The sequence below is a fragment of the Petaurus breviceps genome, unplaced genomic scaffold, assembly GCF_028583685.1.
Source record: "Petaurus breviceps papuanus isolate PSGF00001 unplaced genomic scaffold, PetGlider_PUasm1.0 189, whole genome shotgun sequence".
In the NCBI taxonomy this organism is placed as follows: domain Eukaryota; kingdom Metazoa; phylum Chordata; class Mammalia; order Diprotodontia; family Petauridae; genus Petaurus; species Petaurus breviceps.
The window spans coordinates 24,319,308-24,346,069 of NW_027185809.1; the positions used below are offsets into that span (position 1 = coordinate 24,319,308).

The 26,762-nt window shown below is 37.4% G+C and overlaps 1 protein-coding gene across 3 annotated transcripts in view; it reads left to right on the forward strand.

The window, feature by feature from the left end:
* RTN1 (reticulon 1) overlaps window positions 1-26,762 on the forward strand; it is a 277,572-nt gene that overhangs the window by 241,993 nt on the left and 8,817 nt on the right. For 2 of the 3 annotated variants that reach the window (XM_069092056.1, XM_069092059.1), the window contains 5 exons: window positions 19,143-19,350; window positions 21,948-22,086; window positions 24,362-24,431; window positions 25,154-25,200; window positions 25,285-25,343. In XM_069092056.1, coding sequence (XP_068948157.1) covers window positions 19,143-19,350; window positions 21,948-22,086; window positions 24,362-24,431; window positions 25,154-25,200; window positions 25,285-25,343 — 523 coding nt within the window. The remainder of the gene's footprint in view (window positions 1-19,142; window positions 19,351-21,947; window positions 22,087-24,361; window positions 24,432-25,153; window positions 25,201-25,284; window positions 25,344-26,762) is intronic. The other variant, XM_069092057.1, reaches the window with a different exon arrangement.

The following is a 26,762-nucleotide window of genomic DNA, read 5'->3' on the forward strand; positions in this document are numbered from 1 at the left end:
TGATGGCAGGGAAAGAGCAATCACTCTTCTGTGCCAGGACCTTCAGAAATTACTCTTCCAGTATCTATCTATGAACCATCTCCTTGGTTCATTTACTCCAGAGTAAAACAAGAGAGATCACAAAGATAGTAAATAGGACAAAGAGGACACCGGGATATGTTGTATCATCCTTGTTTGGAATGCCACCCTGCCTTCTCCCTGCTTAAGTTCTGCCCTTTTGCCACGTTGTTCCCATTCCATCAGGAAATTTCCTCTACCTAGCCCACTTTTTTGAAGACCCCATTCCAAGCTACCATGTATAGTTAATCCTGTAGGTGAGTGTGTCCCATACGAATGCAGTACCTTCAAAGACAGGGATAGTAGTTTATAATAATTGCCATTTATGGTTTGCAAAACCCTTTACCTATGTCATCTTATTTGACTTTCACAACAGCTGCCATAAGGTAGATACCCACAGGTATTATCCCAAGTAATCAATAATGTCATTAGTCACTTCTAATGTGTCACAAGGTTTGTGACAGAAGATTGTTATCTTTGGTTTTTATTAAATTATTATTTAATTAAAATAAGGGGGTAATTATTCATTCTATAAAAGGGTTAATGATAGAAATAAAATTAACTTTAAATACCAGGCTCCCTAAGTGAATTTAAAATACAATTCAATCCACCTGGAAAGAAAGAGACAATAAATGAGTAATTTGGGAAACATCATAAGCCTGGCACAGAAGTAGCATATGGTAGTGATGAGGGACTTCAATTATCCAGAAATCTGATGGAGCTTTCCCTATTCTAAAAGCAGAGCAGCTAATAATTTTTTAGTTCCTTTGATAATACTTTTCTCCTTTAGGAGTGGGAGAGCTAAATGAAGGGGAAATTGCAATTCTAGGTTGAATTTTCACTGAGGAGGAACTAATTGCTAGGGAGGAAATGATAGGAACCTTGTAGGGAAGTAAACATTCCAACTTATAACTGATGATGGAGGAAATAGATTCTGGTGTGTTTCCTGGATCTGAATCTGTGATATTATTGTTTCTGACGTTCCTTCTAACATCAATAACAATTCATCCATGCCTGCCCATCCTTGTGACTTTTATCTCAGGGAATCTGCCCATAATGCTCAAGGGCCTTTCTCATCTTCTATTGGCATCGTAAGGATAACAAGGAAGCCTACAAGGTGATCGGTTATCCCTCATTCTTGCTTTGTAACCAAGCCATATTCTGGTTTTGTTTTCAGGAAGAAAGAATGTTGGGGGTGGGGGGTGAGCCCAGCTCCATGCTGAGGTTTTAGCCCCAGGGTGGGCCTGACAAGCTGCCCACTGGAGGGACTCCAGATCACCTGCAGCTGTGATCGTTTCCAGATTTACCAACGTATAGATGCGAAGGAAAAAGTGAGAGGTCAGTGCAGTATGGACTTTGGGACCCAGTAATTGGGAGTGCCTCGGCTTTTGTGCCCAGGGCGAGAAGCCTCTGAGGGCTGGTCCTCTGCCACGTGGCAGCTTTAGCTCCTGGCCTGCAGAGTGTAGGGGGACCAAGCGACCAGTCTGAGGGATAATCGCTCTTGCTTTAACCTGCTTGGATCTGGATTGCAGTCTAGGGTGGAGGTCCTGGGGTGTGTGTCCAGCTTGCCAGAGTGTGTGGAGACAAGGGCTCCCAACTAATACCTCTGGCAGCTGAGAAAACCCCAGCGTTTGGGACAAAAGCTCCCCTGTCTGGTAGCAGAGTCCTACTGTGGCAAAAAGCCACAAGTCAAGTAGTTGAATGGCAACATGCCCAGGCAAAGGAAACAAAGGAAACAAAAGAACCCAACATTAGACTCCTATTTTGGGGACAAAAAGGATCAAAGCATGGAACAGGAGGAAGACAGTGAAGTCAGAGCTCCTGCACCAAAAACATCAAAGGAAAATATGAGCTGGTTACAGGCCATAGAGGACCTTATGAAGCAAATAAGAGAAGTGGAGGAAAAATTAGGAAGAGAAATGAGAACAATGCAAGAAAATTACAAAATGAGAGTAAACAACCTGACTGAGGAAAATAACACCTTAAAAAACAGACTAACTCAAATGGCAAAAGAGGCTCAAAAAGGCAATGAGGAGAAGAAGGCTTTAAAAAGCCAAATTTGCCAGATGGAAAAAGAATCTCAAAAGCTCACTAAGGAGAATCATTCCTTAAGAATTAAATTGGAGCAAATGGAAGCTAATGACTTTATGAGAAATCAAGATGCTGTTAAACAGATCCAAACAAATGAAAGAATAGAAGGCAATGTGAAATATCTCATGGGAAAAACCACTGACCTGGAAAAGAGATTCAGGTGAGAGAATTTAAAAATTATTGGAGTACCTGAAAGCCATGATCAAAGAAAGATCCTAGAAATCATCCTCCAAGAAATTCTCAAAGACAACTGCCCTGATGTTTTAGAACCAGAGGGCAAAATAGAGGTTGAAAGAATCCACCAATCACCTCCTGAAAAAGATCCCAAAAAGAAAAATCCTAGGAATATTACAGCCAGGTTCCGAAATTCCCAGATCAAGGAGAGAATATTACAAGCAGCCAGGAAGAAACAATTTGAATATTGTGGAAACACAATCAGGATAACCCAGGATCTGGCAGCTTCTACACTGAGGAATCAAAGGGCTTGGAATATGATATTCCGGAGGGCAAAGGAGCTGGGATTAAAACCAAGAGTCACCTACCTATCAAAACTGAGTATCATGTTTAAGGAGAAAATATGGTCATTCAGTGGAATAGAGGACTTTCAAGCATTCTTGATGAAAAAAACATAGTTGAAGAGAAAATTTGACATTCAGATACAAGAAGCAAAAAAGCATGAGAAGGTAAACAGGGAAAAGAAATCATAAGGAACTTATCAAAGTGGAACTATTAACATTCCTACATGGAAAAATGATCATTGTAACTGATGAAACTTTTCTCAGTATGAAAATAGTTGAATTGAATATATATATGTATGTATGTATATATGTATGTATGTGTATATATATGTCTATGTATATATATGTATATACATATATATCAGAGGGCATACGGGCATATGAATACACATGTGAATGTGTGTACATATGTTTACAGGTAGACATAGACAGAGGGCACAGGACCAATTTAATAGGAAAGGATGATACTTAAAAGGCGAAATTAAGAGGTGAGAGAGGAATATAATGAGAGGAGATGGGGAGAGACAGAATGGGGTAAACTATCTCCTATAGAAGAGGCAAGGGAAAATGGTTACAATGGAGGGGAAGAATAGGAAGGCAAAATGGAATGGGTCAACCTTATTCTCATTGAATTTGCCTTGGAGAGAGAATGAAATACACACTAAATAGGGTATCTCACCCTACAGGAGAGTAGGGGGGAAGAGGATGAGAGGGGGGATGATGGAAGGGAGGGCAGGTTGGGGGGGAGGGAAGTTGGAAGCACTCACTTTTGAAAAGGTACGAGATCAAAGTAGAGAATAGAACAAGTGGGTGGTGGGATAGGAGAGAGGGAAACAAAATCAGTCTTTTACAATATATCAACTGTGTTAATGTTTTGCATAAGCTACATATTTACAACCTGTACTGAACTGCTTATCTTTCCAGTAAGGGCGGGTGACAAGGGAGGAAGGGAATGAATCTGGAATTCAAAGTTTTAAAATTAAATGTTAATATATATACTATTAATAATACTATTTTACATGTAATTGGGAAATAAGATTTACAGGTACTGGGGCATAGAGATCCACCATGCCCTACTGGAAAAGTCAAAATGGGTATGAGAGAAGATATGGGAGAGAGCAGATTGGAGGAAGGGATATAGTGTGGAACTGCTATTTTGGGGCAGTGGGTAGGGGAAAAATGGGGAGAAAATGTGTAACTCAAAATCTAGTGGAAATGAATGAATCAGAAATTAATAAAGCATTTGAAAAATGAAAAAAAGAATGTTAATATTTAGAAAATTTTATTCTACCTGGCATATTTTCATTTATTGATTATTGAACTGGATCCAACATTTAGAATAACAACAGTTAAGTTCATTTTTATACACCATCTAAAAGGTATATAATTCTTAGTACTCTTTACTCCTTTTTATGATATTCTGCCACATCATTAAGAGAGCAGAACAGGGGAGGAGAGAGAGCCTACCATATGCCAGCCACTGTAGTAAGGGCTTTACAAATACTGTCTCACTTAATACAACAATCCTGGGAGGTAGGTACTTTTGTTATCCCCTTTTTTCAAGTGAGGAAACTGAGACAGGCAGTTATTTTCCTAGGGTCACACAGCAAATAAGTAACAAGGGCAATTTTGAGGACCAATGCCCCAGACTGAGGACCACTTGGTACTGTTTTTTCTTTTGTTTCGTGGGTTATCCTGGCCAAAGAATTTATCACCTAGTAGCCAGCGTCCTGTTTTTTTACAGCCTCTCTGTATTTACCTAGGCTGGCCTCTGTGGCTTGGACTATACTCAAAACCTTCCCACCATGATGGAATCATTCAGAGCTTATACTGTGATAGTGTGGCCAGAATCCAGTATTCACCTGTATGGCCTCCAAGGTCCCTTTTAGCACTAACTTTATGAACCTATGAAGTACCCAGCTAGCATTTTGTGGAGAAGTCTGACATGTGTCATAGATTTCAGGAGAGCAGATTTCAAAGGGTTCAGAGAAAGGATAGGTAGGATGACATGAATTATAGTTCTACACAGGAAGCCATCCAAGAGAGATATGAAAAGTAGTCAAGAATGAAATTCTTAAGATAGAAGGAGTGATCATCCTAATGAGAATGAGAAAGAAACTTTGTAAAGACTAATATGTATAAACAGGGAATTAATCAAGCAACTTAGACATTAGGGTAGTCATGAGACTTCCACCAAGTCTGAAAGCCCCCAAACCCCAATGAGTGGACCTTCTATGCCTTCAGGTACCAAGAAGCTATGCCAATTTGGCTAGATGCCACTAGGAATCTGTGTCAAGAGGGGTGTAGGTTGAGTTTTTCCCCATCTCTGACCCAATTAAGTCCCAGATTTGTCAGCTTTTAGGAAAAAACTAGCATATCTCATGTTACAGGAAGTGGGGTAGGGAGAAGTGAACCCTGGTAGTTAAACTGTTTCCAAGTATCTGGAAGGCTGCCAGGTGGAAAAGGGATTGTGATTTTCATTGTTTCGGTTTAGTTTTGCCTTTCTTTGTGTCTTTAGCCTTTAGCACACAGCCTGGCACATAAGTAGGCACTTAATAGATGCCCATTGACTGTTGGTCTCAAAGGACAAAACCAGGAAGTGATAAGTCAAAATTACAAAGAGACACGATTAGATGTGATTTAAGGAAAAGTTTACTAACAATTAGAATTATCCCAAAGTGCAATGGATTACTTCAGAGATATTGGACATAGACTTCAAGAGAGGTCTTCAAGCAATAGCTATGACTGGATGATATCTAATCAAGTATGATGGAAGGGGAATTCTTGCTCAGGTACCGGTTAGACTAGAGGGTCAGTCCCTGTAGTCCTTTCCTATTCTGAGATTCTGTGATTCTGGTTCCAAAAATTAAGTCTACAACATTTTAGGCAAAGCATCTATTTTGTAGCACAGGATATACCTACTTACAGAAAGTACTATGATGAACAGAATTATGATGATGGACTCATTGTTTTGATGAATGTCTTTTTTTTAACCTAAATAAGTGGAAAACTATCATTAACATTAGATGCTAAATGATGCATACATTGACCAATAATTATTAAATTAATTTTACTTAGTTAATCTTAACCAGTCTGAGCTGTCGTCTGCCATTCTCTTTACTCATTCCATTCTTATTCTCTTCTCTTCATGCATGAAAAATGTGTAGTATTTGGGAGATTTGGCTTTTTTTAAATAATGTGTATGATTGTTAATAGTAGTCAAGCAATTAGGCAGAAATACAGTTAAAAACAGAAGATAATACCCTTTTCCCTTTAGACTTATTAATTATTAATAGCTGCCATATCATTTCATATTTCAAAATTTTAACACCTCACATAATGAGAAAAAATAGCTTAAAATGTCATTTGTTTGGAAAGGAATATTACTGATTAGAAGACAAAGTAGTTCTTTATATGTTCCTTCTAGCATTGTGTTTAGGGACAGCATTCTTTCCTGGCTTTTACAAAACAGAGCTTAATAGAAGTAATTACCATCCTCTAAGTGGATGTTATGGGGACATTAACTTGTGTTACTTCAATTAAACTTGATTAGATGTAAACTCATTTTCCCAGTTTACATTGCCTGGATTGACTCATCCTATTTCTGACCAAGATCTTGAACTCAGAAATCCCTCTCTTTGTTTATGGCCTAAATTGCTCCCTCACACCTACTAAGCCTGCCTATTCTTTGCCTTCTTTGAGACCTCATCCCTCACCCCACACCTAAATTACTATCAGTCCCGCTCATCAGTCCACCAATCCATGAATGTCTTGATCACTAGGATCAGCTATAGCAGCTATTCTTTCACTAGTGGTTTGTTTTTGTTTTGTTTTGTTGGCTTATCATTGTACTCATTTTGCTATTTCTACCATTCAATGTCTTTTTTTCCTGTTGTCAGGAAAAATTAGCCACCAAAATGCCAGTCGGGTCCACTACTAATTCATACTATGATTGTTGGAAAGCAAGTTGTTTTTTTTTTAATTCTGTGTCTTATCAATTCCCCTATAATATTCTTCACAATTCAATGGAACCTAATTCAGCAAATATTTATTACATGACTAGCTTTGGGGATATAAGGAAAACTGAAATAATTCTTGTTTTCAGAGTCCTTGCCATTGTACCATAATGCAACATGTAGACAGACAAGGCAATCTCAGGAAGGAGAGCATACTAATTAAGGAATGTGGTGGGATATCAGAGATCAATCAGGTCTTAATAGAATTGGGCCCTGAAGGAAGCTGAGTCCCAGAAATGTGAATGAGGATGAATTCACGGTATGAATTCTAGGCATAGGAGACAGTCTATGCACAAAAATGAAAGCTGTAACACTGAGTATGAGGAACTGACAGTAAACCACTTTGTCTGGAAGTGGAGAATATATAGGGGAAGTGTTAGTAAATACAAAATTAGTTTAGAAAAGGATCTTGGAGATAGAATGGGGTGGGGAGGGCTTAAAATGTCAGACTGAGAAATGTAAATTTTATTCTATAGGTATTTCTCCTTCCTTTCATTATTAGACTTTTAAAAAGAATAGTCTATGCTTCATGCCAGTACTACCCACTCACTCCTCAAACCTTTGGAGCTTAACCTCCACAACTCTGGCAATTGCACTCTCCAAATTCATCAATGAACTCCTGATTGCCAAATCCAGTGGCTTTTTCTCATTATGCAGATTTGACACTGTTGACAGCTCCTTTGAATTCTCTGTTGTGATTTCTCAGTTTCTATATTGTTTATTTGATTTTCATCCTTTTTTAATCAGGCTGATAAAAGGTTAATTTTATTATCTTTTCAAAGAAATAGCTGTTAGTAATATTAGTTATATAGGTAATTTATTTCCAATTTATTTCTCCTCTAATTTTCTTTTTGCATTCTGGAGGGGGGAAGGTAAGGGAATTGGGGTTAAGTGACTTGCCCAAGGTCACATGGCTAGTTTGTTGTGTTATGTATTATTTCTGAGGCCATATTTGAACTCAAGTTCCTGACTCTAGGGCCAGTGCTCTATTCACTGTGCCACCTAGCTACCCCTCCTCTAATTTTCAAGATTTCTTATTTTAGGATAATTTGGGGTTATTTGTAGGTTTTCTAATTTTTTACTTGCATATTCAGTTCATTAATCCTCTTTTTATTTTATTAATATACATTTTAGGGATATAAATTTTCTTCTAAGGACTGCTTTAGCTGCATCTCAGAAATTGTGGTATGTTGTCTAGTCATTTTCATTGTCTTTTACGTATTTAATAATTGTTTCCATGATTTGTCCTTTGACTCTTTCATTGTCTGGTATTTTGTTATTAAGTCCCCATTTAAGTCTATGTATTTTGCTTGGACTCCCTGCCTTAATTACTGCTTTTTATTGTGTTATAATCTATAAAGGATATGTTTAGCATTTTTGCTTTTTAAAGATATTTATTTGCAATTTCTCTGTGATTTAAAATATAATCTGTTTTATCTGATTATCTCATCTGGTGCTGAGAAATACATATTTTAATGTTATTATTCAAAAAATACAATAAATCTTCTAGCTATAAATTTTCCAAGTTTCTTCACTTCTATATGTTCATTTTTGCTTTTTTAAAAAAATTTTCTAGATCTGGGAGAGGAATATTAAAATCTACTATTATTATTTGTGCCTCTGCAATTCAGTTGACTTATGAATTTAGATGCTATGCCACTTGATGCATTTTTTAAGTTTATATGAAACCATCACCTATGGTTCCTTTAAATATAATGTAATTTTCTTATTTGTCTCTGCTGATATTGATTTTAAAATTGTTGTTTAGCATGATAGCATAATCACAACCTCTTTTGTTCTAGCCTCTCATTTAGATTTTACATGGCTTTCTTTTTAAATGTGTTCCTGGTAAACAATAAATTGGCTGATTTTTAATTTTATTTTTATTTTACTGGATTGTTTAGTGAATTCACATTTAAATTTTTGAAAGTTAGGCTCATGTTTCCCTCTATTTGTTTCTTTAACTTTTTTTTTTTAAGATGTTTTGGGGCAGCTAGGTGGCATAGTGAGTAAAGCACCGGCCCCAGAGTCAGGAAGACCCAAGTTCGATTCTGGCCTCAGACACTTAACACCCACACACACACACACAAAAAGACTAGCCGGTGTAACCTTGGGCAAGTTACTTAACCCCAATTGCCCTCCAAAAGGCCAAAAAAAAATGTTTGCAGTATTTTCCACTTTTAAATTAATACTTTGTCCTTACAATTAATTTTGTTGAAACTACATTGAGAAAATTCTATTCCCACAGGTTTTCTACCCTTTTACCCTCCCACCTACTTCCATTTGCCTATCTTTTCTGTAGTTGTGGTGTTTTGTTCAAATGATTTATTTTTCTTTCTTTTGTTGTTTTAATTATCACTTTCTTCTTCTCTTTTGTCCCTACTCCCCCCCTCCATAAGTAGTCAATTCAAAATCTCCTTAATCTCCTCCACCTCCAACTTTTAATCATGTCAATAAAAATGATCTCTCAATTTTTCAAATTTAAGACTCCATCCTTCTGAGGTCTGTACGGCATTTGACACCGTTGACTGCCTTCTCTACCTGGTTATTCTCCTCTCTCTCGGTTTTTACAATTTCTTATTCAGTTCTCCTCCAACCTATCTGCCTGTTCCCTTATCATCCTTGATCCACATCCTAACTATAGGGTTACCTCAAGGCTCTGTCCTAGTTCCCATTCTTTTTCCTCCCCACACTCTCTCAGCGATCTCACTTATTCCCCATCGGTTCAGTTTTCACCTCTATGCAGATAGCATCCAGATATATATATATATCCACCTTTTATTTCTACCGAATTGCATTCCCACATTACCAATTTCTTTTGTACATTTCAAACTGGATATCCTGTTGATATCCTATATTCAAGATGTCAAAAAATAATTCATTCTCTTCGATTATTTCTACTTTTACAACCATCTCTCATCTCTCTACTAACCCATCCATCACTCCAATGTAAGCCCTTACCTCTGCCCTGGACTGTTGCAACAGCTTCATATTTATTCTCTCTGCCCCCTCTTTACCTCTCCAACCCATCCTCAGTATAGCTTCCAAAGTGATATTCCCAAATCTGACCATATCACCCAATGCTCAGAAATCTCCAGTACCTCATTATATGGTTTTTTACTATTTTTTATTTACTATATTTACTATTATTACTATTTATTAATAGTTTTACTATTACTGTTGCATCTGGTATAAATCAATAAATGAACATTTATTAAGCATCTGCTCTGTTCCAAGCACTGTGTTATGTGCTGAAAAAAAACAACTCCTTTGGACATTTTAAGCCCTTTGCAATCTGACTCTGGCCTATTTTTGCAACTTTTTTATACATCACTCCCCTTACAAACTTTATTTTCTGATTAAACTGATCTGTTTATTGCTCTTCATACATGACTCTCCATTTTCCATCTCTATGCCTATGCATAGACTATTCTCCATGATGGAAATTCACTTCTCCATCTGCCTCTTAGAATCCCTAGTTTCCTCAAAGCTCAGGTAAAGTGCCCCCTCCACATATCCATTCTGGACTACCACCCCCACACTGATAGTGCCTTCTCCTACCCCCCCATTACTTTGTATCTGTATCTTACCTTATAGTCACTTCATATAAATACATATACATATATAAAAGCATATATACATATACCTATATATAAATACATATACCTAGGTGTATATATATACATCTATGTGCACATATATATTAATACTTATCTTTATTATTATTTTTAAAATTAATTATCATGAAACTATATTATATATACCTGTATGCATATAAAAATACCTTTATGTATATAAATACACATATGTATATTATATACGTACACACAGATACATTATATACGTACACACACAGATACCTATGTATAGGCATATATATGTATATGTATGTGTATATCTATCCATATATATGTGTGTATATATATTATATATATACACACACACCTCTGTGTATATATGCATGTGTAAAAACACACACACACACAAATACCTGTATATAAAGTTCATTTACGTGGGCAACCAGAAGTACTGGCTAGCAAGGCAAGCAGAACAGCCAGTGCACTTGATGGGGAAAGGAAGGGTGAACCTCAGCCACCTTCAAACATAGTGGCTTTCCTTTCAAATCCAGCCTGCCAAAAAGAGAGATTTGAAGTTTGAAAATGAAAATTCACAAACCTTGCTTATCGAAGCCCATTCTCTCAATGACGTGATGTTTTCCCCGCTAGTAGTATCTGAATTCCAAATTCATATGCCCAAATTTTACAGATGAATACTATTCTACTATGTTGTCCTAATGGTACCAGCCTCCATATCAGCTCCTATTGACCAACCTTTTGTCTCCCGAGGATATAGATTCTTAAATTTTTATTATTTCATGAATCCCTAGATAGGACTGTCTATGGACACCTTCTCAAAACATTTTTAATAATTTAATATATTAATATATAACTTTAATAATTAAATATATGAGATAAAATACATAGGACCAATTATATTTAAATGTATTTATCATTTTTTTTTAAATTCACAGACCCTAGATTAAGAATGACTCCCTTAGAATAAGAAACATTCTTTCCCATATCCTCTCTCTCTATTTCTAAGCCTTAAATAGAATATGCATTTTTGCTGACCAGTTGGATTTTATAGTAGATAAATGAGATTTAAAGTGAGAGAAACAGATAAGGAATAGACAAGTTAGCATTCCTAGATAACTGTAAGAAGAGGAAATTGACTTTGCTAGGAAATAAAACAGGTCTCTCCAGAACTCCCACTGCCCTGAGTTCCAATACTCTTTCTATGTTGCAGCAAAGGATCAATCCAGATCTCCTGAAAGACCATTATAACTTGGCTATTGGCATGCTTCCCACATCTATGCTCAGCTCTCCAGCCCCTTTGTTGTACTTTCCCAGTGTCCCCTTCTGTCTTCTTTTCCTATAACTCCATTTCCAAATGAAAAGTTTAAAAGTTCCTAAGGCCCTCTTCCCCATAAAGACTGCACTTATGTACTGACATTTCCCCCTCTCTAATGAATTCAAACTGCTTTAGGTCAAGGAGAGTTTCATTTTTACTTCAGTATCTCATTGTTTGGACAAATAATACGTGCTTGAGAAATGTTTGTGATTTTCCCTTTGCGCACATGAGCATCAACATATTGGGGTATGTAATAATGGGATCAAGTATTGGAGTATGTGATAATGACATCAAGCAGACTCAAAATATTGAGTATTACTATCTGCCATAGACACAATCTGTTAGAGTTGAAGGGAACTTCAGATATTACCTAGTCAAAATTGGCACAGCTAATTCGTGTCAGAGCCAACAATAATCCAAATCACCTAAATTCCCAGAATGGTTATATTTTCATGGTATCTCACTACCTTATAAGCCTGTATTTTTTAGAAATATTTGCATAGGCAGATGAAATTAAGCAATGGGAGAAGGGACCCTCTAACTGCTGGCTTCCAAATCCAGCCATCTAGATGGAATTGTATGGAACTGGAATCTACTTTTGAGATTTCTCCCTATATCTAGGTCTTCTCTAGGACTGCAGGGATGTTGCTCCCTGTAAAGCCAAGAATGAGAATCTTTCCAGAGGACTGCTGCTGTCAATAGCTCTTTAGCTTCAAGGTTCTGATTACATAGTATAGTGAACTCTCTATTCAGTAATAAACTAAGACAAAACATTGACAGAAACCAAAGTACAGCATTCACAATGTTATGACATAACATGTTATCACTGAAGTGGCCACTTAGTTTTCACTAAAGTTGCCACATAGTTTTAAGCAAAAGATATTATTCAGGAAGTCCTTAACTCAGTCGTCCTTAAGGATAAGGCCTCCTTAAGGGATACAAAGTACAAAGGTCAAAGTTCTCCACCCCGGGGTCACAGTAAATCATAATCTTCTCAGTCAACATTAAATACCCAAGAAGAGGTCTTTTCATCTTGACTCGAGGCTGGTTCTTAGATTCCATGGTTCCTCTTCTATGGGTCCAGCTCCTGCCTGAATCTATCCAGCTGTCACCTGTATTCAAAGTCAGGCAGCTCTCAGCTCCTTGTCCAAATCCTCGTACAACTCCTTGTCCCCTTCCTCATCCAGTTCCTATTCCACACTGAAATTCACAGTGTCCAGTCCACTTCAAGTCCTTCACAGTTTCTGGGAAGACAAAGCTTAACAGAGCCACAATAATATTCATTCACATTGCTGGCAGCATCATCAATTCACTATCTGCCTGTGAAATCAACACAGACCCACAAACAAGGTCCAAGAGGTCAGCACAAATCATCATTAAAGTCCCAGGACCTCCGAAACCCTCCTCCAGGACTTCTGTCAACAGACAATCAGAAAATCCTCTTTCAGGGCTTCCAGTAAGGTCCCAGGGCTTCTGTACAAAGTATCACAAATGTCAGCACAGACAGAGCAGACAGAGTGCTGGGATACCACAAGTTTTCTCCTTCTCTACTCTACCACCACACAAGTTCTCTTCTCAGTTCTGCTCTCTCCTTATATATGGTCATTATATATGGTCATATGCCTCTCCTTATATATGGTCATTAACTCCTCTCCTACCTGTTGCATCAGCAACAGGAGTTCACAAGTTCTAGGGTTCACAAGTTGTGGGGTTCAAAAGTTCTGCTTCTCAACAAAGACTTGATACAATCAAGGGCAAGGCTGGAAAGAAACTTGAACTGAAGCAAGCTGTTAAATAGCTGAAACAAGGCCTTAAATAGTTCTTTGCTTGCCACTACACTCCCCAGAGAATCCTCCTCAGATATTCCAGACAAGTTTTTCATAAAAAAAAAAAGATCATGAAAAAGTCTAGCAGGTGGTAAGGACCCAGATTTCATGGATTCGTTCCAGGAAGCTGTGTGTTCTCTCGATATTAGCTTGGCAGTCGCCTTGAATAAGACTTCTTCTGTGCCCTGTCTCATTAGAAAAGCTCAGATGAAGTGCCTAGAGGTGTTTTCACTTTGGTTGATTCAGCTTGTTCATCATGAAATTGTAAATAAATCATGCCTTTGCCACTTTTGAGCTCCTTGGGATCATTTTTGAGGAAATGGTGTCTGATTCTCTAAATCAGGTTCAACCAGGTCCTAAAACTTACAGTATGCATAAGTACTAAGGATTGGGTAAGCACCTACTGTGTGCCAGACACTCCGCTAAGCACTTTACAAATATTATTTCATTTGATCCTCATGACAACTCTGGGAGGTAGGTGCTATTATCATCTCCATTTTAGAGCCAAGGAAATTGAAGCAGACAGAAATTAAGGAGCTTGCCTGGGTCACATAACTAATAACTATTTGAACTTAGATTTTAACTCAGATCTTCCTGATTCCAGACCCAGCACTATCCACTGAACTACTCTGAGACTTCTTTGGCTCCAGATGAGGAAACTCTCTCTGCCAGTGCATATTGGCACTTTTTCTTAAACTCATCATCTTAAAGAGTTGCCTAGAGCACCAAGAGTTTAAGTGATGTTCCCAGTGTCACAGAGTCAGTATTTTGTCAAAGGTAAAACTTAAACCCAGGGGCGGCCAGGTGGCTCAGCGAGTAAGAACACCGGCTCCAGTGTCGGGATGACCTGGATCAAATCCGGGCTCAGATACTCAGCACCACACCCAGAAATAACTGGCCGTGTAACCTTGAGCAAGTTACTTAACCCTGATTGCTTAAAAAAAAAAAAAAACTTAAACCCAGATTATCTTGGCTCTGAGATCAACTCTTTGTCCACTTCACCTTCTTTCCTTCATAGACATTAAAACATAAGAAAATGTTTGTCTGTTAGATGAGAATTTAGCTTCTTATTTTCTCTTCATTAAAAAAAATGATTGCAACAGTATCTTATAGGAAAAGTTGAGGATTTGTTCAACTAGCAAATGTGTTTTATGACATTTTTTAGTAGTCTTTAATGCTTTCTTTGCTTCACAGTGGCCATATCATTTAGAAAATTTCCATCTGTGCGAAATTTGAAGGAAATGTTGCTTTTCTTGTGTTTTGTATTTTTCCATAGAAAGAAAAATAAAAATAGGATGTATGTAGGTTATCTATATGTCTATCTGTTGTCAGTATACATATAAATTTACATATGTATGTATGTATTTATGCATAAGTGTATAGAAACAGAAAAGTGAAGAGGAAGCCAGATTACTCTAGAGAGATCTATCAAATTAGGTTTTTCTCGGCAATTTTTAGCCATAGAAACTTTTTCTTTTCAGGTCTCCCTAATGGTCTAGATCAGGGGTGGGAACCTGCAGCCTCAAGATCACACGGGCACGGCCTTTTGACTGAGTCCAGGTTTTACAGAACAAATCCTTTTCTTAAGGGGATTTGTTCTGTGAAGTTTGGATTTAGTCAAAGAGCTGTACTTGAGGACCTAGAGGGCCACATGTGGCCTCAAGGCCACAGGTTCCCCACCCCTGATCTAGAGCATCAGTTCTCAAAGTGTTAGATCCAAAATAATTATTGACATGTTCTAAATGCTTAGTAAAACCATTTTATACCTTCAAAAACTTATGTCCAGTACCTAAAAAGAAAATATTCTTCATTTAGCAAAATGACACATTCTTTCTGTGACATTTTGAAATCCTTATTACATTTTAACACGGAGAAAATATTCACTTGTTCCTGTCATTCATTGATTACTGGCTTTAGGTAAATAAGCCAAAAGTCAACAATAATTCATAGAATATTCATAATTATAGTGTTGGAAAGGACTTCACTGGCCATCTAATCCCTAATCCATACCCCAAAAGAAATTTCTACCATAACATACTTGTCAAGTCATTTGACTTTTTCTTGGAGACTTCCAATGAGGAAGAACCCACCATCTCCTGAGACACCCTATTCTACTTTGGGGTACCTCAGATTGTCAAAAAAATAATAATTTCTTTATATCAAACCTAAATTTGCTTCATGAAACTTCCACCTATTACTTCTGCTTCTGGTGTATAATAGCCCGTCAAGTACTTAAACTCACATGCCCCTTAAGCCTTCTCTGCCCTAGGCTAAACATCCCCTGTTCCTTCTGTTAGTGTTCATATGACACTGCCTTAAGGCCCTTTACTATCCTGGTTGCAGTCCTCTGGATGTTCTCCAGCTTAGCAATGTCTTTCTTTAAACTGTGGTGTCTAGAACTTAATGCAATACTTTAGATGTGGTCTGGCCAAAACAGAATACTGAGGAGCTTTCTTCTTTCTGGAAACTATGCCTTTCTTACTGCAGCCCAAGATCTCATTAGCCTCTTTAACTTCCACATCACTCTAACTTCTCATTCTGAGCTTACAGTTCACAGACTTTTTTTTTTTTTCAGATAAAAAAATTGTCTGGTAATTCTTCACTCCTCTTCTATGTGTGAAGTTAATTTTTTTAACCTGAGTAACTCTTTATCCATTTTGAAATTTATCTCAGATTCATCTGATTGTTCTAGCCTGTCAAATTTTTTAGGATACTGACACTGCCCTCCATCATATTGGTTATTCCTTCTAGATTGGTGTCATCTGAAAATCTCATAAGCTTAACATTTGTGGCTTCATAAAAGCCATTGATAAAAATGTTAAGCTTCAAAGATCCAAGAGCAGATCTCTGGGGCAGATCATGGAGACTACCTGCCAAGTTGACATTGAATCACTACTTAGCAATGTGTCAAGCAAGGTTGGTGTTCACTTAAGGAAGTTAAGGGTGTTGTGTTGTTGGAAAGATAGGGAAAATGCTATAAATATAAAGGATGAAGTAATAAGTGTATGGACATATCTGAAGTGTTTATATGACATAGAGATTAATATTGTTGCCGTTATAAATGAATGATTAGCCATGGATCTGGGGATTGAGATCCAGAGTCTTACTTAATCCCTTACTCTGTACATGTGTAGGCATGTGGGCCTGGGTTACCAATGCCAGAGGTGGTGGCACTAGTGTTGGAAGTTTTGCGTTGTGTGCCTAATGTGCTCTGGGTCCCACTTCTTTAAGGAGTACACTGCACTCCAGTCTATTCTCCTCTCAGTGACCAACATGGTTTTTTAAAGCATTGGTCTGACCATGTCACTCCCTTGCTTAATGAGCTCTAGTGGTTCCTTATCGAATACAAATTCCAAGATCGAAGACAGAATCTCTTAAGCATTTAAAGCTCTCCCTAGTCATCCCTTCTTACCTTTCCAGTCTTCTTACAACTTATTTAATTACAACTGCCATGCTTACATTTCCTCTAACGTGGCACACCATCTCCCATCTCTGGGCCTTTGTACTGGATGTCCTCAAAGCCTGGAAGGCTTGGTCTGTTCTCTACCTTCAAGTTCCCTGGCTTCCTTAAAGACTCAGCTGAAATCTCAACTTCTTCAAGAAGCCTTCCACTCCCCCTACCCCCTAATGTCTTCCCCTTTTGTATTACCATACATGCATACATACATACATACATGCACACATATATCCTGTTACTGTATATGTATATTATACATATACCTAGACATATATACCTATTATATATATATGTGTGTGTGTATATATATGTATATATATATATATGTACCCACTTATTTACATGATCTCCATTTGAATATACACTGTCTGAAAGCAGGGGCTATTTTTTGCTTTTTTTTTTCTATCTCCAGTACGTAGAACAATGCCTGCATATGCTGTTGTTGTTCATTCATTCAATCATTCCTACTCTTTGTGATCCCATGGACCATATCACACCAGTACTGTCCATGGGGTTTTCTTGGCAAAGATACTAGAGTAGATTTCCACTTCCTTCTCCAGTGAATTAAGGCAAACAGAGGGTAGAGTGACTTGTCCAGGGTCACTCAGCTAGTAAGTGTCTGAGGACAGATTTGAACACAGGTCTTCCTGATTCCAGGTCCAATACTCTGTCCACTGAGTCACGTAGCTGCTGTGAAAAATGAAAAGCGTGAGAGACATAGTTTCTGGATAAGTAATAATCAATTTATTAATTATGACTAGCAAGTAATCAATAAAGTGAGATAAGTGGCTCTTTTGGAAACCAAAGATGAACCTTGGAGTCCACTGAATGCTTAAACATCCTTGGAGAAGGAGTTGTCCCTGATGTGTAGAAATTAACTCTGATTGGTTAACAATTAATGAGAGAATGAATATTATAATGAGAGGTAGGCTTATTCTAGTGAAGAGCTGGGGGTCATGACTCTGATCCTGTCACTCTTGGACAAACAGACTCATCTCAAGCCAGACCACTCCCACCTCAGGCAATCTATGAAAAAGGACCTATTCTCCACCCAGTCTATAAACAGCAGTGGGTAAGAATTCCATTTAGATAAGATGGTCTGGGTGGGCTGAATTCTTTGGGCAAGGTCAGAAATGTCCTTGAAGGACTGGGCTTTGAATGAGGAAATAGAAAGAGGAAAAACGCTAGATTCCCCCACCCATATTAATAATTGGTTATTAATAATCTTTTCTCTCACTGTATGGCATATACCAAGCCCTTAATAAATGTTTGAGGACTAACTAACTCAGCCAGTACAGTACAGAAGTGTTGACCCATCATCTCAGCTAGATCTGAAGCATACAACTTCAGCTCTGTCAACACTTGATTCTTAACTTCTGGTCTATGTGAGGAATGTGGATTGGGTTAGCAGCAGTGTCTTTGTCCCTGGACCACTGAAGTTGCCACTGAACATGCCCAGTGTTTGCAAGAAGAAATAAAGGCCCTAGCTCTCAAACCATGGACAGGTCACGTTTAGTTCCCTAAAGTTAGAACATTCATTCTTCCTTAAGTAAAAGGGAAAAGGCCAATGATAATGCTCGTAGCAGAGTGTGTCTAGCATACTTAGGCATACCCAAGTCACCTTTTACACATGTCTATGATGATGATTCTGGATTATATACTGATGATGTAGTGCACAGAGGTAAGACTTTTGAGGATTTGATTACTCAATCTTCTTCACCAACTGCCTCTAGGCTAGGGGGGCTTTAACTTTCAGTATATGAATTAAAAAAAAAACAACAACTACTATTTCAGCATGATTGGCTTCATTTTAGTCTTATTTGTTTTGTGATGTTTATTTTAAAACATGATTCTGAGAAGACATACACAGGCTTCATTAGATTGCCAAAAAGGCACAAAGAAGGTTGAGAACTTACTGCTTGGATCAAATGAGATAAAATTTGTAAAGCATTTAGCATAGTGCCTGATACACAGTAGTCACTAAATAAATGCTTATTCCTTCCCCACCCCTCCAACTTCTTGACTTTAACTAAAACAGAACAAAGGTAAATATTATTAATTTGTCAAAAGGTATAGTTCATCATTATTCTTCAGCATACAAAATGGAAATACAAATTGAGAGTCTAGATTTGAATCCATTCAGTTCAAAGCAAAATTTCCATTTCCAGAGGAGTAGTATTGCTGATGAATTTTCTGTATATAGACTATTTACTAATTTGAAAACCATTTCCCATATTAAGTTGCTTTCTGTTTTTGTTCTTCACAGCTATTGACCTGTTGTACTGGCGTGACATCAAGCAGACGGGGATCGTGTTTGGAAGCTTCCTGCTGCTGCTCTTCTCTCTGACCCAATTCAGCGTGGTCAGTGTGGTGGCATACCTGGCCCTTGCTGCACTCTCAGCCACCATCAGTTTCAGAATCTACAAGTCCGTCTTACAAGCCGTGCAGAAAACTGATGAAGGCCACCCATTCAAGTGAGTAGTCATAGCCATGGAGGGTCTTCCCCATCCTGGGTGCTCTAATATGTTGCTTTGGCCTTGGTTCAATCAAATACACTGATTTGGGGGTCATTTATTTCCTTAAGTAACATGTGAAATACATTTTCCAATAAACCCCTATATTTCTAATGACAAAACTTTACAGTTCAAACAATTCCCTTATAGGCATGTGCTGTGTGCCTATAGCTATCTGTGTATTTTGTCTAGTATATATTATTAATAATGGAATATAGAAGAGGCAACATGGCTCAGAGAATAGAAAGTCAAGAAAAATTCGATATAAGTCCAGTTTCTGATATGTCCTGGTTGTGTAATGGGGCAAATCATTCAACTTCTCAATGCCTCCAGGCATGTCTCTGAGATTGGAAATCGGGCAGCATGTATTGGTTTTCATTGGGGGACTGAATTTCCTCACTGGAAGTTCTCTATATAGTGAAATCACAAGCATAGCTCCCTGTTGTGCCAGTGCAATATTTACAGCACCCACAATCACTATAAAGACCATGATTATAAATATTCCTGCATGGCGATCCATCACAAAATATAACAAACTCTCCATATAGAGGACAGAAGCAAAACATTTATTTAGATATCAGAAAACCAAATCCCAAAACCAGTAAGCTGATTCCATCATAGTAGTAAAGAAGTTAACAAGCCATTGTTGTGCCTTTGTTACACAGAGAGCCACAGAATCCTTTAGCCTTCCCACAAACCGATATTAGATCAGTATCTACTCATGAGCCTATCTGACTCTTTGCCTGAGCATCCTTTCCCCCAGATGTCTAGTCTAGCTCTGACTCTCAGCTTCCTGTAGGCTCTGCTCCACCCTTTAGCAAAGTCCTCCAAGCACAGGCTCCATGTGACTACTTTCAGTCTATTAGGGGGCAGAGTTTGCTTTCAAAGTAGGGAAGGTCATCGAATTCCTATTCCCATTACACTGAAAGTTCTCTATACAGTGAAATCATAGGCATAGCCCCCTTCTAAAAAAATGTTAAAACACCAGCAGAATGGTGATGGATACAAGAATCAATGTTTGCACACCATGTCCTAGGTTCTTTCCTGCCACATACATGCACTACATTTTTGTACAGGTGAAATCTGATTTGAAGTATCATAGAAGTCAAAGAAGAAATGTCATGAAAGGGTAATATGCAGCCTGAGAGAGAGAGAGAGAGTGTGTGTGTGTGTGTGTGTGTGTGTGTGTGTGTGTGTGTGTGTAGGGAGTGGGGGCATGTTACACCAAGCAGCCACTACCATTCACATCCTCCCTTTACTCCAACACAGACAGGCAATTTACATAAACACCTTCTGTTTACACATATGAATTTCCAGTCTTTATTTTTTGGTAAAATCTCCCATCACCATGTCACTTTCTACTTTCCCTTGCTAACAACCTCCTAAAACTGCAGATTTCTAGGTTCCCAAAATGCAGACTCTGGGGCACACTTATATCCACACTGATCATAATAATCCACGCTTATAATAATGTAGAGACATGCCTGAATACCAGACTAATAACAACAATCAATCAATAAACATCTGTTAAGTGTTTACTATGTGTCAGGCACATGTGCTAAATTCTGGGAATTCAAAAAAGAAACAAAAAAGAGTCCATGCCCTCAAGGAGCTTACAATCAAATGACTTACATTAATAACCAGCATGAATATAGTGCTTTAAGATTTGTAAAGTGCTTTACATATTTTAAAATATTTAAGCCTCACAATAACTTTATGAGATAGGTACTATTATTATCCCCATTTTACAGATGAATAAACTGAGGCACAGAATAGTTAAGTGACTTGCCCAGGAGTCACAGAGCTAGGAAGTATCCGAAGCAGGATTTGAACTCAAGTCTTCCTGACTCTGATTAGATTAGAGTGAGCAGATAATCATGACCCAAAAACCTTTTCACTAGTGGATCTTTTAATTCGCTGACCTTTTCATACATATGTTTTGGGAAGAGTTGGGATCATCTTTTCAAGAACTTGATAATGTTTTCAAACTTTTCAAATTTGATAATGTGTATAGATGAAAAATATTTAATAGGTTCTGTCATGGAAACAATTTAAAAAAGAAAACTTTTAAAAATATTACAATAACCCTCATTTTAGTTTTAAATCTTTTCTTTCTAGAAGCTTAAAGTAAAGTCAATCACTCCAAAAAGAGGTTGGAACTCAGTGCTAATTGTAGACATTTCAGGTAGCAAAACAAGGACTTGACCTGTGACCTCAATGGTATAGGGAATTCCCAGGTGAGGAAACTGTAAGAAAACTGAGAGCTAGATAGTACAGTGGATAGAACTATGAGGATGGAGTCAGGAAGAACTAAGTTAAAATGTGACCTGAGAAACTTACTAGCTTTGTGACCCTGGTCAAGTCACTTAACCCTGTTTGCCTCAGTTTTCTCATCTATAAAATGAACTGAAGGAAGTACCAGACCACTCCAGTGTCTCAGCCAAGAAAACCCCAAAAAAGCTTTCACAAAGAGTTGGATGTGACTTAAAGGAACTTTTTTCTTAATTAGTCTGATGGGATTTTATTTTGTCTTGTTTGTTTGTTGTTGTTTTTGATAGGGCATACCTGGAGCTCGAGATCTCTCTTTCCCAGGACCAGATTCAGAAATACACAGATTACTTGCAGCTATATGTGAACAGTGCAGCTAAAGAGCTGAGAAGACTCTTTCTGGTCCAGGATCTGGTGGATTCCCTAAAGGTATAAGGATTTAAATATTCCACTGTGAATCTTTTATTTTCTCCCTAAGCCAAAACACTAGACTCTTAACAAAAGATGGTATTGAGAAGAAATGTTGAGAGATAATATTAGATAGATAGATAGATAGATATTTTACATATTATATTTATGTTATATATACATTTTTTAAATGGAAGCTATTAGCCTAAATGGGACACTATTTTCACTTCATTTTTATCTTAGGGGGGTGGGTTAGATCAGTGATTCTTAACCTGGAGCCCATGGACCCCTAATAATTCAGGGCATCCATTAACTTGGATGGGAGGGAAACAACATCTTTATTTCAATGTAATTGGTTTCCATGGGAATCCTATTTATTTTACATTTTATGCATTTAAAAACCTTATTCTGAGAAGGGTCCATAGTCTTCATCAGACTACCAAAGGGTTTATGACACCGAAAAGGTGAAGAACCCCTGAATGAACTGTTCTCTAACGCCTCTTCTGGTTCTGCTGTTCCATGATTCTATGTATAAAGCAAAAGTACTACCTGCCCATGACTTCATAACCTGCCTTCCTCTCTCTCACCTTTCTGGTTTTCTTACACCTTAAAACTCCTCTCCTCCCACTTCCACCTCATACTCAGCGTTCCAGTGGCCTCCTTGCTGTTCCTTGCACAAGACATTTCATCTCTTGATTCATATGTTTTTACTGCCTGCCCTGCTATACCTGAAATTTTCTCCCTCCTCATCTCTACCTCCTGGCTTCCCTGGCTTCCTTCAAGTCTCAGCTAAAATATTACCTTCTATAAGAAACCTTTACTAATTCCTCTTCTTACTAATCTCTCTTCTCCCTTGATTACCTCCAAATTATCCTGTTATGTATCCTGTATGTATCTCATCGATACATATTTGTTTGTATGTTGTCTTCACCATTAGACTGTGAGCTCCTTGAGAGCACAAACTTTCTTTCACCTGTCTTTATATACCTAGTACAGTGCCTGATATATATAGTAGGACCTTAATATTGTTTATTGACTAAGTACTGCCTGACTTTTAAATTATTCTTCACCTATTGTCTCAAAATTTGTTTGAAAACAATTGTCACTTGAATCTAATATAGTGGTAGAGGCATCTTTTTTGAACCCAAGGACTTTATACACTAAAAGTTTTTTGCATTATCTGAGTTCTTTTGTGGGTTTTTTTGTTTTTGCTTTCTACTGTCATATTCTTCTACTGTTTGACTCTCCTTGTACAAATTTCAACTTCAAGACTGAAATATGTAAAATGGTCTAACATAGCAAAGAGTAGCCCCAAATGTGAGTCAAAAGCATTGGGCTCTCTTCATGCCTCCACCATTGACTTGGATATCTTTGGACAGAGGGAGCTAAGTGGTGCAGAGGGTAGAATGCTGAGACATGGAATGAGGAAGACCAAAGTTCAACTCTGGCCTCAGAAACTTACTAGCTGTGTGAGCCGAGGCAAGTCACTTAAACTTTGACTGCCTTAGTTTCTCCTCTGTAAAATGGAGGTGATAATAAGAGCACTTACCTCCAAGAGTGGTTGTGAAAATAAAATTCTCATGCTTTCTAAATCTTTTAGTACTAAATTAAATGCTAGCTATTATTATTATTATTATTACATTTTTTCTTAATTTGAGGGGTTATGTTTAAAATAAGAGTCAAATCAACCAGTCAGTATTTATTAAGCACCCACTCTGAGATAGGTGTGGCTGGATATCTAAGACATGGTCCCTGACCTTTAAACAACTTAGAATTAATTACAAAATTATAAAATATAATAAAAACTTTGTTACTGTCCATAATAATGTCTTAAGGTAAACATTAAAATTGTATTCAGAATACAAAAACACATGCCCTAGAGTAGTATTTTACACTTACTGTCTTAGAATTTCTTAACCAGAAAATTCAGAAGGTAAAGAAAAAAGAAGGTTTGATTCCTTTCCATTACTTTTGTGATGAATTTATATGGTAATGCTTAGCATTGTTTTTTAGTTGATTTAGTTGTAAGTTTACATTAAGCGCTTATCTTCCAACTTGTGATCCAGGAGATAGAGTTTTGGACTTGGAGTCGTTAAGATTTGGGTTCAGGTCCTGCCCCTAATCTATTTGAGCCTCAATTTCTTCACCTGTAAAATGGGGTACCAATAGTACCTATTTCACTGGGTAGTTGTGAGGATCAAATGAGATAATATACAGAAAGTTCTTTGCAAGCCTTAAAGTACTACGTAAATAAGAACTAAATATTTGAAGACCTGATGATCCTTTTAAATTTCAGTTTGCAGTGCTAATGTGGCTACTGACTTATGTTGGTGCTCTCTTCAATGGCCTGACGCTGCTGATAATGGGTAAAGACAATTTAGTATTATTACTCAATCTTTACAAAGAAGTTATATGAAATTGGATGCTGTCTTCAATATAGATCTTATTTTATTTTGTATTTTGTTGATTCTGAATAAAATAGACATCATGGAGTCTCCCAATTGTAAAGTGGTTTCCTTGCCATAGAAGAATGATATATTTTTTTTAATATGATATGTTATTTACTAAAAATGTATTTTTATGGGACGGCCGGGTAGCACAGCGAGTATGAGCACCAGCCCCAGTGTCAGGATAACCTGGGATCGAATCCGGGCTCAGATACTTAGCACCACACACAGAAATAACTTTGTGTATTTGTGTATATAACAAGTGTAACCTTGAGCAAGTTACTTAACCCCAATTGCTTTAAAAAATGTATTTTTATTCTGTTGCCTTCTATTTTCTATCAAATATTGCTCTTCTCATTGACTTATCTCACTATGAAATCTATGGATCCAAATGAATTACTTACCTGGGAAGTACAGACAATGTTTAATCTCACTCCAGGGAGAGTAGGGTCATCCCTGTAGCTACTCTGTGCCTTTTTTTTTCCTTTGAAGCATACTTACATTTAGCTTTTTTTTTTTTTTGGTATCCATAGAACTAACCAGTAGCATCTTATAAATAGATGAAGAGATATGTACATAAGTTTTTTATTACTCCCTAGTCTCAGAACATTAACTATATACTTTTTTTTTTTCCTCCTTAGCTGTTGTGTCAATGTTTACTCTCCCGGTAGTATATTTTAAGCACCAGGTAAATTCAGTGTGATATTTGTTATTTGTGTTAAATTTCAGAATTGTGCTTTTTGGCATGTTCATAATTCTTTTTTCTTTGTAGGTACAGATTGACCAATATTTGGGAATTGTGAGGACTCACATAAATACTGTTGTGGGAAAGTAAGTTCAATAATGCAATTTCTTTAAAGGATTTTTTGTTATTGTTTAACAGATTTGAGTGTGAAATGTAATTTAAGTATAATTGTATGAGCACTAGATTTGGAGTCAGAGGACCTGGGTTTGGATATCAACTCTGTCACTTACTACCTTTGTGACACTCAGCAAGTCAATTTTCCTTATTTATAAAATAAAAGATTTGGACTAAATTATGTCTAAATCCTCAACCAGGCAGAAATCCCATGATTACTTATTTACTTACTTATTTCAACTATTAAACTGTATTCTTTGCCCTTAAATGATCCAAAAGTGTAAGATCAGAATTTGACAACAAATTAAATTATTATAATAGAAGGATCATATCGTTGATTATAACAAATGTCTTTGATATACTGATAATACCCATTCATGGAAGATATCTCACGTTCAATTGGTTCAACAGGACTTACATAAATAGGAAAAAAAAAGTTTACTGGAAAGCACACCCCACCCCATGCAATTAAAGACTTTTTATTATTGGGGTTTTTAAAAATAAAAAATTAAAATGAACAAAAACGATTAAAAATAAAAATAAAAATCAGTACCAATATGGCATAAGCCTACAATCCTTGTTATTTGGAAGGCTGAGGCTAATGGATTGCTTGAGTTCAGGAGTTCTGAGCTTAAGTGATCTAAAACCAATGAGGTGTCTGCACTAAAGTCCAGCACCAATGTGTTGAGCCCCCAGGAGTGGGGTAGAAGAAGGGGTCACCAGGCTGCAGACAGTGAAGTGAACCTGACCTGGTCAAAAATAGAGCAAGTTAAACTTCTATGGTGATCATAATAGGATCAGACCCATGAGGGGCTACTGTATTTCCAGTCTCAGAGTGATAGGGAGAAAAATAACGGAAGGAAGATAGACAGACAGAAAGAGGGACAGAGACAGAAAGAGAAAGGAAAGAAGGAAGGAAGGAAGGAAGGAAGGAAGGAAGGAAGGAAGGAAGGAAGGAAGGAAGGAAGGAAGGAAGGAAGGAAGGAAGGGAGGGAGGAAGAAAGGAAGGAAGGAAGGAAGAAGGAAATATGGATAAATTTTGGGAGGGAGTAAAAGAAGGGAAGGGAGGAGAGGAAAAAGAAAATCTGGCCCAACCTCTGCTTGAAACATGAATCTCGTCAGCAGAATCCCCCTATAAGGGATCATCCAATCTCAGACTGAATTATCTTCAATCCTAAATCCTAGAGTTCTATAACTGCTAATAATGGGGAACTTACTACCTCATAAGGCAGCCTATTTTTTCTTTTGGTCATGAAAGAAGGCCAAGCTTAATTCCAAGTTAGCATGTCTGACCTATTCTGTCTATGGTAGAAAGTATCTGGGAGGATTAGAATTTCAGTTCAATAAAAGAAAACATTTGTGGCAAAAGGACCTGCTCAGCAGTGGAATGG